We start from the raw sequence: 16,676 nt of genomic DNA on the forward strand, positions 1-16,676 counted from the left end.
ACATTCTCGATTTGAACAAATCCGTAGGAGCCGTGATGAGGGTTCGATCGCACACGCTCTATAGCGACCAACCCACGACATGGTATAAGGATTGCAACCTGGAGTTCTGGAGACACAAGGATTTCCTGAGATTTCTACTGAAGCCGGAACAGGATTTTCACACAATCCTTATACCATTTCGTGGTCTAGTTGCTAGAGCGTGTACGAGAGAACACCCACCACGTAGGCTCGAACCATCATCATGGCTCCTACGGATTTTCTCCCCGATGCAGTCACGTTAGTGTAATGTCTCTCTCTCTGTATTTTCAATTTCTTTTCAGATTAATAGCTACATTTTAAACAAATGTAAAACTCTACGGACTCGGGGCAAAATATTTCATTTCCACCGATCTCGTGAAATGGGTATTAGGGCCGGCGCCCCCTACCCCCAATAACACTTCCTATACACTCACCAATAAATCTGTAAAGTTTAATGATGCTAACTCCCAAACGTTTGGCTTCCAACCTTAGATAAACATACCTTCAAGGAATTTAGAGATATAAATTTTGCTATGTAAATGTTCACACAGTTCACAATGTTTTATCATATTTTTATTTATTTATTTACACAAGTTCTTACATTCTTGTACAGCCACCAGCACGCATAGCGTTTCGGGCAGGTCCTTAATACTAATTTTCCCCGTAATACAGCCCGCCAAATCGTTTAACAACCAGGTACCCATTCACTGCTGGGTGAACAGAGGCTACAGTTAAGGATTGGCGCCTGGTCAATTAATCCCAGCCAGGATACGAACTTGGGCCAATGCACTTGCGAAGCGCCCGGCGAGTGTCTTACCACTGTGCCACTGGGACGTATACATCTGTGTTCACAAAATTACTAACACGTGATGGAGCAATATAACATCGGGAGGTATTTTTAAACCAAATAGCTGAAAGGTGGAGGGGTCCTGCTGGATATTTTTTTTATTTATATATACAAAAGTTCTTACATTCTTGTACAACCATGATATGATATGACGCAACTGATATTTGCCTGAATTTACCTGAGGGCCACCAATGCTAGTGACCTCGATGAGGACAGTTAGCCGGCGGCTTGTGAAAGGTCCCCCTCATTTGCCCTGATCTTTTCTAGCTGTATTTTAAAACCCAGCAGACTTTTGGCGTTTAGGGCTTCGGCGGGTAGGCGGTTCCACGGGTTTACAACCCTATGAGTGAAAAAGCATCTTCTGTTTTCTGTCCAACATTGTGGCTTGTTGAGCTTGAACTCGTTGCTCCTCATTCGTGTTACTTCTCACCTTTTGAAGAAAGTGTCCGGATCGACATCCTCCAAATTGTTCAGTATTTTAAAGGTTTCTATGAGATCCACGCTGTCATGCCTGGTTTGCAGTGTTGTTAGCCTTGTGGCCCTCAACCGTTCCTGATACGTGAGATGACTAAACTCCAGTCATCTCTACAGTCATCCGGTCATCTAAAAAAAAGTATATCAAATATGATATATCAGACCCCCCCCTAAATAATGCAATCTAATAATGTAATGTCATAATGTTATGTTATAATGAAACATAATTATAATAACGTAATATTGTTATAATGAAAAGTAATTATAATAATGTAATGGTGTTATAATGAATTTTAACAGGTTATGTAACAACAGGTTATAAAAAAAATATATACTGTATATCAACAAAGGGAAGTCTGCAGACGACATAACATTACCCGCGAAAATGAGAGCCAATCAGGAGTGAGAACGAGTAGCCAGACCGCGGGAAGACCAATGGCCGTCGAGCACATAGTGACGTAACGGTGACGTGGGAGTTTGTTGACATTGTGTAAGTCTAGTATGGGGGAAGGGGGGGAGGCGCTCCACACAGCATCCTCCTGCTCGTGTACACCACTCGACTGACGCCACCACGTGCACGGCAGCATCATACATTCATCTCGCACAGGAAACCTCTAATGGTTGTATTCCTACATGGTGAGAATAGGATAGAGCGGTGAGCGAAACCCGTTGAGCTAGGCAAGTGACAAGGTCTCAACTAGCAAGTAATTTGCAATACTATAAATGGTACCAAATTACAAGTATTGTACCAAACGGTATGGGTTCATATAGATTAGTTTGTGCCAGAAATAGCAGTGTGAGTGTGTTTGTGTTTATGGCAACCAGGACACCCCTCGACTCTTGTAGAGCAGACATGTTAGGAAGCATTCTGATTTTATAGTATGAATTGGAGGAATATGAGTACTAAATCTTTACCTAACCAGAGTATTTTGTATACAATCCCATGGGTTGGATGCATTATTTGTATATGGAGGAATAAAGGAGACTGCAGAAGACCTATTACGCAGCTCCTATATGGTATTATTAATTATATCTACCCAAACTCATTCATATAATTCCCCTTGTTCGGGACAGTATGCTTATATTTAGACTTCTTGCGGTCCCCCTAGGTAAACTATTGGCCTTTCCCAGGATGAAACTTGCAAGAATTGTCTAACTGCTTATTTTACTGTTAAGTGAACAGAGGTATCAGAGGAAAGAAAGTGCACCCAACTGTTTATATCCAGCCAGGGAAATGAACTGAGGTTTCTCAATTGTGAACTAGGAAATATACCACTGTGCTATAGGACCCATAATATACATAGACAGTATGTACAAGGAACTCTTGAAATGAACCATTGATTCCATGTATTATGTTATCTAGTAATATGTTCCATAATTCATCAGTCTTATTTCCAAACTTGTGTGTATGTATATATATATACTATATTAGACCTAAGGTAGTATATTTCTAGGCTTAGGATTTCTTATTTACACCTTGAGCAGGTTAGATTAGTTTTCTTTAGTTGTTCATTTTTAATATATATATTTGGGGTAATTTAATAATGCAAAGCATGAATTTTTTGGGGTTCAACAGCCCATTTTTTTATGTTTTACCAATACAGTAGTTGCTTTACGTACAATCATTATAGGAGAACGTAGGAACCAGTATAGTACTAATCTAAAAGCTAAGTACGTACGAATTCATGACTATTGACGACCGTCACAGTACTATTGTATCTTAACAGAAGGATGGGTTGTAAAAGTTACTCGTTAATGTAAATTGTTAAAATGTTGTAAACCCCCTAAAAAAGTAATACCTGATTACGAAAGACTGTAAAACTCAATTTTTGTGTTGTCTTGTTTGAAATTGAAACAAGGTGTGTTTGCATGATCTTCATTTTATTGCAGATGGTCCAAGTGGTGCAGCAGTTAGGATGTTTACCCCACTTCATTGATATATACTTGCTACATATAGTTAATATTCCTGCTACAGATCATTAGCCTTTTTTACTTGTGGGGTGGGTACCTTATTTCCTTCATGCATTTGCTTATTTAACTGCACCTATACTTACTGGTGGGTTCTACCCAGGCTCCCCTCAATTCATGAGATATTCTGGTAGGCATTGAATGAATCTCAAGAGACCTGGAGGTAAGGCATTGTAATATAAACTCGGTAAGCTATTGGTGGCTCACCAGAAAAGGCCGTTTCATTACATTCAGTGCTTGATTTATTTTGTTGACCTCTAGTGTGTTTTGTTTTACAGTATTTTTTAGATATTCTGTCTTGCATTGTACAGTATTTTTGTTGTTTTATATATATATTTTTAAAGCAAGTTCTTGCCTATGTAGCTAATACTGTACCTGCTCTCATTCCAGAGAAATAGTATGTGATGGCTGTTCATAGATCTGGCACTGTAAATTGTGAACAACCATCAAGGAAAAAAACCCTGCATACGAGGTCTGCTAGTGTTCTTCCCAATAAATCGGATACTCAGATAAATCCAAACATGAAAAAGGAACTCTCACGTATAAGAACTCGGGGAGATACTGAAAATATGGCTGTTGCAACTAATGAAGAATCAAAAAGAAAATCAAGATCGCAGAGTAAAGAACAAAAATCTAAACCATCGTTAGTTACAAACGAGATTACAAGTAAACAAAATTCTGTAAGAAATAGAAGAAAGCCAAAATCCGAAAAGGAATTGCATGGTGACAAAAATGTAAAGGTAGACTATCATAATAAAGATTTTGAGGATGATAATTTGGATTTTACAGTAATAGAACAAAAGATATTTGAAGGATTCCCCTTGGGAGCAAATTCTAGAAGAGGACAATCCTCAACAAGAGGGAAAACTAAAAAGGAAATTGAAAAAAAATTATCAGCATCTTCTGAGAAAAAGAAAAGTTTTATTAATCCAAGCAAAGAAAATGCTGCTCATGAAAAAAAGAATGTTGCAAACAAAAGCAGCCCAAATCCCCCAACAACAATTAATAAAAAAGGTGGAAAGAATACATTACCCAAATCAAAACAATCAAAACCTAAAGCTATAGATAAAGAAAAAACTCGTACACCAAATAAGGATACAAGAAAGAAAAGTGGTGCAAAGTCGAAAAAGAAGTCATCCATTACAGCTTCAGATTCTGATATGAGTGACTGGGAGGAAGTAGATGAAATGGAAGGAGTTGATGAAACTGTGGAGCTGCTCTCTGGGTCTCACTCGACTCAATCAAAACCCGAGGGGGTCCAGATTGAGCTTGATGCCCCAGATGTCCTGTGGGGTGTACGCAAGAGAAAGAAGCGAACTCATGAGGAGATGGTAAGAATGCTTTAATATTTCTTATAATACAGTATGAACAAGTAGTGAATTTTTTTTAAAGATTAATCAATGTTGCAAAGCACAAGTAGTACAGTACTGTACTATGATTGTAGTGTTTACAATTATAAATTTCACATTATGTACTGTATGCTATCATGTAAATGTGGGATATTCCATTTTCTGATAAAATGAGAGCACTGAATATAATTAATTGACTCAAATTTTAATTTTTTTTTATAGATTGAAGACTACTTGCGGAAGAAAGTTAATCGATCCATTAAAGAAGTTCACGAAAATATGCATAAAGTACATCTTCTATGCCTCTTTGCCCATGGGAGGTATGTTAACAAGCTTTTGAACTCTGATGAACTTCTTGGTGTTGCCCTCTCCATTATTACTGACAAGAATAACTATCCACCCAAGAGACTGGATATCAATTACCTGGAAAAGTTTGTTGGTTGGTTTTCAAGGAAAGTTCAAGTAAAACCCGAGGATGTGGAGGAGAATTATTGGCATCGTCCACTGAAGAAAACGTTGGCGCTGAGGTTTGAGAAAAAAAAGGCATGTTTAGATCAAGAACTTGTGTATATGTTTATTCTGATTTTCCGTGCTCTTGGAGTAAATGCACGTTTGGTATTGTCCCTCCAGCCAATGAGCTGGAAACCAAGTGCTGAGAATTTAATTAAGCCACCAAAAAAAGAAGAGAAAAATGTATTCCAAGCACCATCTTGTTCTTGGGATGCTAAAAGCTCTATTGACAATGTTAAGATAAACTGTAGTAGGGCAAAAGGAGATAATTCTAATAAGAAAATGTTATCGTCTGATTCTGAAACTGAAGTTCAAAGAAACAAGTCTGGACATGCAAAGAAAACAAATAAGAAAGAAAATCATATTGAGAAAAGAAAATCTCTCAGTGATGATGGGGGAGATAGTGACTTTGATCCCAACCCTGTTAAGGTTAAGAAAGGACCAAAATCGCTAACTGAAAGGCGTAGAAGTTCAAACAAGAGAAGAAGCTCTGAGGCAAATGAAACCACAGATAAGGGAAAGAAATGTGGAAAAGATGAAGCAATGAAGACTAAAAGAAGTAAGGGTGATCCTCTGATTGAATGGGCAGAAGTTTATGTAGAAGAGGAGGAGAAATGGGTGTGTGTCGACGTTATAAGAGGCAAAATTCATTGTATAGCGCATATTGAGGTAAGACACAGAAAGTTGTACAGTAATGGTCTCTATATCAAATTTAGGTCAAGTTTTACATCATGAATACAATTTTTGCATTAGCTTAAATAAGAATATTTCAATTGTAATACTTCTAAGTTAACATGGACTCATTTGATTACAACCCGAAATGCTACCCGTACTAGTGGCTATACAAGAATTAAAAAAAAAAAAAATTATTGATATTTCCATTTTAATCATGCAATCTAAGAAGAAATATGCATATTTATTTATATATATGAAATATAGTGTATATGTATAATATATATAATTTATATATATCTATACATACTATATACATGCATGCAGTATACACAGACAATATAATCTCATCTACCTCATCGTGGATAGTTACTGTGTTACAAAAATTATTCAAATTTGCCTACTAATTTATTGTATTGTACTGCCATGTAAAAACCCTATTTAATTTCCTCAGGCACGTATGCCAGCTGGATCAGGATATATCACCGCCTACAATGCCAATCTGACAGTGAAGGATGTAACACGGCGTTATATTTCAAGTTGGCTCTCCAATGAAAATAAAGTAAATTACATTTAGGAAGTATATGTTTATTAATTTTTAATTTAATATTTGGTTTTGTCGTGTTATTTGATCTTTTGTGGTCACATTTTTATACTGATCCAGTTGGTTTTGAGAGGAACCTCTCCAGTGGTCTATTGGTCTAGAGTATGCTAGGAGAAACTATACAGATTTCTTATGTGTGGTGCGTGATATTTCGCATACTATATTCTTATCATATATCAGTATGGTAATGTATACTGAAGCACTGAAACTCGATGTTAACTTTTGTTCAAGATTCGGTGTTGTAGTAAATGGTGGGAGAAGACGCTAAGGCCTTTTACGGGACAAAGGACTCGACTAGATAAAGTGGAGGATAAGGAAATGGACCAAAATCTTCGTGAACAGCCTCTGCCAAGAAGCATTGGGGAGTGAGTATGATTGTTTCTGTAGCCATGATCCAAGAGACAGATTGGTACTATATGAATGGCTTATTAATGCATGCATGTCTATTTAACTTTTGTGACGCGTACAAACAATTCATTTCATTATGTTAATCACATCTCGTAACAATTGTCTCCCAATCTTTATCTTCTACTATTTCACCATTCATTCTTCCATTTTATAGAAATCCAAATGAGGAATACCTTTGTGGGAGACAGGACAAGCATGAATGGTCTCTTTAGCAGCAACATCTGCAAGTTCATTAGAGGTACCACTATGAGAAAATACTCAGCAAAATTGTACTTTCTTCAAGGCACCATCAGCTTTCTCCCTTTTACTAGAAACATTTCAATAACCATCCTCACTATAAAAATCTGATCTGTACAACCCCTCTTCTTGCTAAACCCTCTGTTTCTTCCCTGTCTTATTTTCTGTTCTCTCTCATTGCCATCATCTAGACAGGTCATAAAACAAGCATTGATAACCAAGAAGAACCTCTGGAGAACTATGAATCCATGATGGACCTCATTGATTATGAGTTATACAAAAGGGCACTAAACTCGGCCACTCAGAAAAATCAGAGCAGCCAAAAGAAACTATGAAACTACTATGTTTGAAGGAGGGGTGAAGGATGAATTTAACAATACAGTATATACCCATAACATGGGAAATAATAAAAAAGAACACTGAGAAACTAAATGACTCGGAAGTCCCAGGTGTGGATGGAATCCAATCCAAAGTCTTAAAAGGAACTGGCAGAAGAACTATGCCTACTGCTAAAACTACTTTTCACAAAATCTCTGGACCAAGGAATAATTCCCTTAGACCTTTGACAAGCTAGGGATAGTCCCCCTAGATTGGAAATATGCAAATGTTACCCTATTTTCAAAAAAGGCAGAAAGAGCTCAGCAGAAAACTATTGGCTGATCAGCTTGACATCACACATCTGTAAGTTCATGGTGAGAATCCTCAGGGAGGGAATCATTCACCATTTTTCAGGTGAACAACCTTGTACAGTCGACACAACATGGATTTGTTAAAAACAGATCCTGCCTTACAAACTTGCTCTCATTTTTGGAAACGGTAACCAGCTACTCAAAGGCCTTCCGGTGGATGTAGTAGAGTACCACATGAAAGACTTGCAAGAAAACTACAGGCCCATGGAATAAATGGTAACATATTAGAATGAATAAAACAATGGCTGAAGGAAAGAAAACAAAGGATCGTGCTAAATAGAAACGAATCTGAATGGAGAAATGTGATAAGTCAACCCAGCCTTCTGCTTAGATAGTACCTATTGTGATGATTGTCAATGGTCACGAATTTATACGTACAGTACAGTACTTGGCTTTTAGATAGTGGTATGTATACTGACTAGAGAAGAATTCTTAAAAAAAAAAAAGCTAAAAAGCATATTCCTAGGCCTAATATAGCACACACATGTATTATATTAGGCCTCAGATATTGTGTGTTAGTCCTAGCTAGGAAGGTTAGGTTAGTTTAATTTGTCTTTGCAACACAAGTAAAAAATAGTTATTCAGTTTGTCCAACTCAATAGTGCCGATTTCTACTTTCTAATTTCGTTGTACGTCGGTGTATATATGCTATGGTCCTCATTGGTACTATAAGTACAGTACTACCAAAAGAGGAAGATGGGCTGGATAAGTGAGGTGCCACAAGGGTCCATTTTGGGACCTACCTTTTTTGTCATATACATCAATGACATAGATAAAAATATTACAAACCACATCATCAAATTTGCAGGCGACAAAGATTCATAGTAAAGTGGGAAATGATAATGATATTGAAGCCTTACAAAGAAATCTACATGAACTCCATGAATGGTCAGAAGACTGGCAGATGCATGTGTCGATATTAAAAAACATGACTTGCATGTGGGGCATAATAACCCACACCACGACTATCAAATTCATAGTATTACATTACAGCAGATTAATGAACAAAAGGACCATAGAATCAAAATCTACAACTCATTAAAAGTTGTACAACAGGTGGGTGCAGCAGTCAGAAATGTTAACCAAACTCTTGGGATAATCAAGCGTACTTTTGACTATAAGGAAAAGAAGGGAATGTTCAACTGTGTAACTCTCTGGTGCTTGTTGTGGTCATTTGGATTACTGTATCCAAGAATGGAGACCTCATTTTCAGAAGGACATTGCTGCCTTGGAAAAGATGCAACACTGGGCAATAAAAGTCATTCCAGAGCCATCTCCCGTATCAGGAACGGTTGAAGGCCACAGGGCTAACAACACTGCAAACCAGGCATGACAGGGCAGATCTCATTGAAACTTTTAAATACTGAACAAATGAGGATATATATAGATATATATAGATATAAATACTGAGAGGATGTTGATCCGGATATTTTCTTCATAAGGTCAACTGTAACACAAACAATGAGCAACGGTTTCAATCTCAACAAGCCACAATGTAGGACTGAGAACAGGAGATACTTTTCACCCACAGGGTTATTAACCCATGGAACTGCCTACCCGCCAAAGCTGTAACTGCCAAAACTGTGTTGAGTTTTAACATGTACCTGGAAAAGATTATCAAGGCAAATGGGGAGACCTTCAACAAGCCACCAGTTTTCTGTCCTCATCGAGATCACTAGGGTTAGTAGCCCTCGGGTAAGTCGGGGTAATACCCAGTAATTTTATTTATGTACAAGTGTACATACATATGATATACAGGGTAGTATATGAACAGTGGAGGATACATAAGAAAGTACAATGCAAAAAGCCACTAATATGCAGAGCATTTTGGTCATAATGTAAAAAATACATGGAGAATAATGGATAAAATGTAGTACAGTGTCTCTTAGCTGTAGGTATGGTTTGTTTTACTTTAAACTCAAAGCTGTGTAGTAAGAAGCAAATTTATCTACTAAAATACAACAAATGAACATTTATCTTCAGGTACAAAAACCATCCGTTATATGCTTTGCAACGCCACCTTCTAAAGTTTGAGGCAATTTATCCGCCTGATGTCTCTCCTGTTGGATTTTTCAAGAATGAACCGGTTTATCCACGTGATAGCATTTACAATTTACATTCTCGGGACACCTGGATGAAGGAGGCCAAGTCAGTGAGAGTTGATGAAGAACCATACAAGGTTGTAAAAGCACGGCCAAAATGGGATAGGGTAAGATTGTTTAATGTATTTATTAAATATCCCTGGTATTACAATTTTATTTTTGTTTATGTATTGCTTAGTTATTCAGCATGCATTGAGCACTGGGACTACTATACTAAAATACAGTATAACAATATTTTCTCATGTTATTTCTTTTTCTGTCTCCTGAAAATTATTTAATTCATTATCTTGAACACCCTGTTATATTTGTATGAAACTTTAAGGTACAGTATTTTAGTTTGAACAAAAATGTCTGTTATTAAATTTTAGCAATGTAATCTCATAGCAAATATAGACTTTCAGGAAGAACTGAATAGAGGCTCCCCAAAGCTAGCTTGCTGAAGTAGCTCCATGCACACATCACATAAACCCTAGGAGACCATATTGTCTACTGTAGACCAGAGTCAGGACCTGGCCCCATAATAAAGGCACAGGGACTGGGGATTTTTACGATCACCCTCACAAAATCAAAATCACTAATCTCCGAAATTGATGAATGGGTCTCGGGAGGACAGCCGCTGCTTTAACCAGCCTAGTGTGAGTACAGGTTGAGCCTGTAGTCTACCCTCAGGTCCATAATATTCACAAATTTGTAGCTTTGACTGTGGTCTTTTCCTGTATGTCGTAGGATGAAATAGGATGCCATAAGCTTGGGGGTTTTTGATGTTTAACAAGGTCCCTGCCTGCTCATTACCTAGTCTGTTTTTTATTCATGTCAGGATTTTGTTGCCCTTGATCAGCTTTCTTGTCCTGGGTTCTAGTCTTCGGGAGTTTAGTCTTTGCTCTCCTCCTCTCTAGGAAGTCCCGTTTTTTCCTTACAGTACTTTGTAGTTAGCTACTAGAAGCCCCCAGAAAACCAGCTTTGAATGTAATGAAACTCCTCTTATTGAGCCTCAATGACTCTCTGATACCTTGCCCCCCTTTTCCAGGTTCATCAGTGGGTGTTTTTTTAGCTTCCTACTGATCTCTGTTGACATGGTAAACTGGAGATCTCGGCGTAACTGGTGGGTTAGATTTAGCAGCAGAGTGGATAGTTATTAATCAACTCTGTAAGGGAGGCCAGGCTCTGGTTTCTGGTAGGCAGTACAGACTCCTCTAGTTGATGTGACTCGTGTGTGGAGCTCCCTCAGCCAAATAGTTTTACAGAGCCACAGAGATGCAACCAGAAAGAGGCATTTCATTACATTGAGCGCTGTTTTCTGCTTTAGTTTGTGTTCTCTCTTGAAATTATAATTACTTATAAACACATCATAATTACTTTAATTATGATTAATTTAATTATGAAATTATCATACTGTAATTACTTTAAACTGAGATCACTTTTATATGATCATAAAACTTACCATTAGTTCACTGGTGAACATTACTAGTATTACCAAGTAACAATATTTAATTTACTCGGGTGATTGCTTTCATAGTAATTTATATTTATTTATGTGCGAAAAGTAGTTGACCTTGTTGATAAATTGATTCATTATTAAAATGAGTTTTTGAGCAGGTTCAGAAATATACTACATGTAAGATATTCTGTGTACCTGTTCCAGATTGGCTGCAAACTGATCAAAGATCTGCCACTAGAACTGTTTGGAGAGTGGCAGGTGGAAGATTATGAGCCTCCAGTGGCTGCAGGAGGAAAAGTGCCTCGCAATGAATATGGGAATGTGGAACTATTCAAAGCAAGAATGCTACCCAAGGGCTGTGTACATATTCCAAGTAAGATGGATGATTATCTGATAGAGAACCATTACCATCAGTCTGTGTCTGATCCCACACTATTTACTGTAGAATAATATTTTGTCTTTTATAGCTTTGTGTATATATTCTGATATGGTTGCAAGTGTATTTGACAATTGAAAAAAATTATTGTATTTGGAGTAGAATGGCAGTCCAGATTTTCACAATGTAGTACAGAATGTAGATAACAACTCGTCAAATGAGTTAGGCCTCCATTTAGTCTCAGATTTTCATTTATATCTTTTTTGTGCTTTTTCATAAAATATACGAACCTCTGTAATATCTTTTAAAATTAAAAAAAAAATCACTATTGACCTAAACATCAATATTTAAACATTTTAAGAAAAAATGCCAAAAATACAAGTTATGGAAATAACGTAACCATGGCACGTGACAGGTTATAATTTAGTTATGCAGCGTGAAGGGCAATGTTAACAGAGAAGGTGGTTGTGTCATCTTGGGAAGGATGCTATATAATTCATGATGTTTACAAAAAGCGTGCCAAAGACAATGTTGAATGATGGCAGCTAAGCTGTACCACGTCTGGGTTCACTGTAACCAATTAGTTATTACACTAGTATGTACGTACCTATAATAATGTCTCTTGTTTCAGTTGCCGGCCTCAATCGTGTAGCTCGCAAGCTGAATATTGACTGTGCTCCAGCAATGGTAGGATTTGATTTTCACTCTGGCTGGACTCATCCTGTCTATGAAGGCTATGTAATTTGTGAAGAGTTCAAAGACATCCTAATGGACGCTTGGAATGAGGTATGTTATTATGATGTAAATAAAATTAAATATACAAATTTAATTAGGGCTGAGGAAGGGTTTAATAACATTGTAGCACCTGCTAGTTGATTTGTCAGTTATGACATTCCTCGTGTCTATAACTACAGTCCCTGGTGGAGCAGTGGTGACACACTCGTTCCACGCTTTGTGAGTGATTTGGCCAAGGTTTGTATCCTGGCCGGGGAGGATTGACTAGGCGCCAATCCTTAACTGTAAGCCTGTGTTTGCCCATCAGTGATTGGGTACCTGGTTGTTAAACAATTGGTGGGTTGTATTCCAGGGAAACTAGTGGGCAAGGCTTACCATGAGCTATAGGAAGGGTCCTTTCAGCCTGCTAATAGGAGTCAGTAGTCATCTGTTCCTCTACCTATGTGTTAAAAAAGGAAAAAAGGGTCTTCTCATTAACTACCAAGTAAAGTATGTATCTGCCAAACTGTGTGTTTCTTTTAGAAGCCAGTATGGATGATGCATATCCTTCTTGCTGATGTGGATATGACTAGTATATTATAGTTCTGTTAACCATATTTGTAAATACTATACATTAGTACTTTCCACAAGGAAATTTAATTTATGCAAATTAAATTCTCATTATTTAACTGAAATATGATCTCCGGCTACCAATAACACTTACCAATAACTACCAATAACAAGAGGGAGACGGTCGACCGAGCGGACAGCACGCTGGACTTGTGAGCCTGTGGTCCTGGGTTCGATCCCAGGCGCCGGCGAGAAACATTGGGCAGAGTTTCTTTCACCCTATGCCCCTAGCAGTAAAATAGGTACCTGGGTGTTAGTCAGCTGTCACGGGCTGCTTCCTGGGGGTGGAGGCCTGGTCGAGGACCGGGCCGCGGGGACACTAAAAAACCCCGAAATAACATCAAGAAGATAACCTCAAGATAACCGTATTTGTACGTGTAGAAGCTCGTACCTGCTGGACGGGAATGTACACCGAGAAGGTGTACATACACTTATTTTTGCGTTATATGACAAAGAGTGCTGGGAAGACGGGACACCACGAGCGTAGCTCTCATCCTGTAACTACACTTAGGTAATTACACTTAGGTAATTACACTTGCTGTCTAACACCTCCATACATACAGAGAGTGTAGACATTCTAGGTTTCCCTGGTGGCTTGTGGGCCACTCAGCGATGCAAAAGTTTAAAATCATTTAATGTTTTCTAACTTAATTTTTAGTTATAGCCCAACAAATAAGTGTCAATATTTGCAAATGTTCTAGAGAATAGATGCAAACACAAACTTGAATTTATAATAAATTATATGTGACAGTGATGAATACATGGCTGTTCATGAATAGGAATCGGATGACGCATTTTAGGGTCATCAGATCATTTACTATCAGAATACCGATGATCCTAAAATGTGTTATTCAAACTCAAAAATGTTAATGCATTTCTGTAGTATGGAAACATTCCGACAGTTTCCAATTGTCACAGACAGGAAGCCTGCTAGACTTATTGAGGCTCCCATTGACCTACGACTAACATTTTCCAGGATTCAGCCCATAACTGTTGCTTAACTCACAGGTGCATATTTACTGCTATGTGAACAGAGGCATGAGGTGAAATTAAACACTCGCAAACGTTATGGTCCTGTCATAGAAATTGAATCCACCTGCTTTGAGCATTGGGGTAAAACCAAAAACAGGGTGTGTTTGTGTTTACACAAAGATAAATATTGTACCAGCTATATGGAAGATAGCTTTTATATCGAAATGGAATTAAAAAACTATGACTAAAGTGAAGTATAGGACAAAAAAAAATCTTAGCAAAATACAAGTAAAATAAGTTGGTCCAATCCATATGTATTTGTAATGAATTTTGAGTAGGACGGTACAGTTCCATCATTGTTCTTGGACAATAAGTACAGTACCAAGCTGTCTCATGCTCGTGGGGTTTTATTGGCATTTGTTAATTGATACCCACGAAGGACATGTATCAAGTAAAAGGCTAAAAAAATGTCTCTTAAGAATAACGTTACATATATTGTGTTCTGTTCCTACTTTCTTACCTCATGGTGGTTCCAGGGGTTTGTGCCCATGAGGCTTCAATCTATGAACAGCCTTCCTTGTTGATGATCTGATTAATCAGGCTTTTGGTGCTTACAGCCTTATGTAACACAGCCTGCAGTTAATTGGTTGCAATCTAAAGATGCAGAATTTTAAGTACAGTATAGAACTAATGAAAAATTTAATTGTGGTAATTTCAGTATCCAAATCATCTTCTGTTGCTGGATATCTAGCATTTTTATTTTTGTTATATAAAATAACTGTCCCCATCTTTGGGGTACATTGCCATATCACAATGTGCACAGTGAAACCAACTTGCACTTTGGCCTCAAAAGGGTCATATCTTAGTGTTTCATAGTTTTCAAGGATTTAATAATGCCTCACATGCATACTTTAGCTAGGTTATAAATAATAGTCATGCAAGTGATTTTTAGTTAAAGTATTTAAACATTAAATTTACACATTTTCCCAGTACAGTCTACATTAAATATAATGAACATAATATAATTACAAAATTCTTCTTTGTAGGAACAAAAAGAGCAAGCTAGAAGGTTAGAAGAAAAGAGGCAGAAAAGAATTTATGACAATTGGAAGAGGCTGATTCAAGGAATTTTGGTGAAGGAAAGAGTAAGGGAAAAATATGGAACTGGTTCTCAATCTGATGAAGAGGAAGAGGAGAAAATAGTCAAAGAAAAGATGGAAGAGAAGAAAAAATCCACAAAAAGAAAGATTACACAAGAGGATATTGCTGCTGCTAAGCCTCTCATTACACACACAATTAGAAACCTTAGAATAGATTTGAGTTCCAACGTTGTGGAGATGGCCAGGAAGAGTAGAAACAGAACAATGAAGACAAAAAATTGTGTAAAGAGAGATTTTACCAAGAACAAAACAAACAAGGATTCTATGACAGACTTAGTTGGCACCGACAAGGAAAGTGAATCGGATAATGAGCAAAAGAAAGAAAAAATCAGAGCTATTCTCCAATGGGGAAATAAAACTGTGATGCATAATCCAGATCTTAGTGATGACAGTGATATGGAGAACGATTCTCAGCCCTCTTCTTCAAAGAGTCCTATTAAATTTTCTGATTCATTTTATAATTCCAAAATTAAAACCAGCATCAGAAAACAAGGCAAGCCCAAAAGCAAATCCAAAAGCGTAACTATAGAATCTGAAAGTCAAAATCCATCGGATTCTGAATGCGAGACAGCTGTATCATCTAGCCGTTCAACTACTCCTGAACCTGATGCAAGAAAAGTTAGCAAGCTGGCCTTGAGAAGAACGTCTCGCAGGTCCACAAAGAAAAATATTAAAACTTACAAAGAGAGTGAGCAGGAAAGTGAGGGTGACATTTCAATTGACGAGAGTGATTGTGACGATAAATCGTATGATCCTAAGAAAGAAATGAAAAGAGCAGATGAGCAGGTCTTAAATTTAAGTGAAGGGAGTGAGAGTAGCTAATGTTTTATTTTATACAATGAAAAATTTACTGTATATATTGAATATAATAAGAATTTAAATTTAAGTTAAAGTAACAATTTTATTAATTATTTTTTATTAATGTTCTGTGTAAATTGCCCCCCCCCCCCCCCCCCCCATCCTCTCCCCTCTTGTTGTTTATTATGAGCAGTTTAGCATCTTTTTCTTTGCCAAAGAAGCTGTAAGGATTCTTCTCAATCCAAAAAAAGATGCCATTTTCATGGTTCAAGTTTTCTGGAGCCCAGGACCCGGATTCATAAAGCAGTTACGCAAACACTTACAAACCTGTACACCTTTCCTCAATCTTTGACGACTTTGGTTACATTTATTAAACTTGGAAGTTTTCATGCTTGTAAACTGTTTAATAAATGTAATCAAAGCCGTCAAAGATTGAGGAAAGGTGTACAGGTTCGTAAGTGCTTGCGTAACTGCTTTATAAATCCAGGATCAGGTGAATGGAATGGCATGTAACTGCATTACAGGATGCACATGTACAGTACTGCCAGACTTTGAATCATTTTTAGAGAATGTCTACAAGATTTAATCTTTTATTAGACTATTTAGGCTAGGTATGTTTAAATAGATTGTGATAAAATCACTTGCATTATTGTAGTAGAGTTGAATATATTTGTTTACTTTTATCTCAAAGATTTTTTTTTATTTAGCCT

At 37.3% G+C, this 16,676-nt stretch overlaps 1 protein-coding gene across 3 annotated transcripts; it reads left to right on the forward strand.

Annotated features, from left to right (window-relative positions):
* The first annotated feature begins 1,835 nt into the window (after window positions 1-1,835).
* On the forward strand, window positions 1,836-16,072 carry LOC123761631 (DNA repair protein complementing XP-C cells homolog). Of its 3 annotated transcripts, none has more exons than XM_045747686.2 (9): window positions 1,836-1,959; window positions 3,698-4,638; window positions 4,879-5,835; window positions 6,293-6,400; window positions 6,674-6,807; window positions 9,760-9,985; window positions 11,521-11,689; window positions 12,324-12,478; window positions 15,055-16,072. In XM_045747686.2, exons 2-9 carry the CDS (start codon window positions 3,712-3,714, stop codon window positions 15,988-15,990), a joined length of 3,612 nt encoding a protein of 1,203 aa, XP_045603642.1. In that variant the 5' UTR covers window positions 1,836-1,959; window positions 3,698-3,711; the 3' UTR covers window positions 15,991-16,072. The 3 variants fall into 3 exon arrangements, with proteins under 3 accessions (XP_045603642.1, XP_045603640.1, XP_045603641.1); XM_045747684.2 differs by having other exon boundaries at window positions 1,838-1,975; XM_045747685.2 differs by having other exon boundaries at window positions 1,877-1,994.
* The last annotated feature ends 604 nt before the right edge of the window (window positions 16,073-16,676 follow it).

The sequence above is a fragment of the Procambarus clarkii genome, chromosome 24, assembly GCF_040958095.1.
Source record: "Procambarus clarkii isolate CNS0578487 chromosome 24, FALCON_Pclarkii_2.0, whole genome shotgun sequence".
Taxonomy (NCBI): domain Eukaryota; kingdom Metazoa; phylum Arthropoda; class Malacostraca; order Decapoda; family Cambaridae; genus Procambarus; species Procambarus clarkii.

Excerpts from the sequence above, each read along its gene's own strand:
- LOC123761631 (XM_045747686.2), top strand. The coding sequence starts at position 3,712 with ATGGCTGTTCATAGATCTGGCACTGTAAATTGTGAACAACCATCAAGG. Across the intron at positions 4,639-4,878 it reads AGCGAACTCATGAGGAGATG|ATTGAAGACTACTTGCGGAA; the intron begins GTAAGAATGCTT and ends TTTTTTTTATAG. Across the intron at positions 9,986-11,520 it reads CACGGCCAAAATGGGATAGG|ATTGGCTGCAAACTGATCAA; the intron begins GTAAGATTGTTT and ends TACCTGTTCCAG.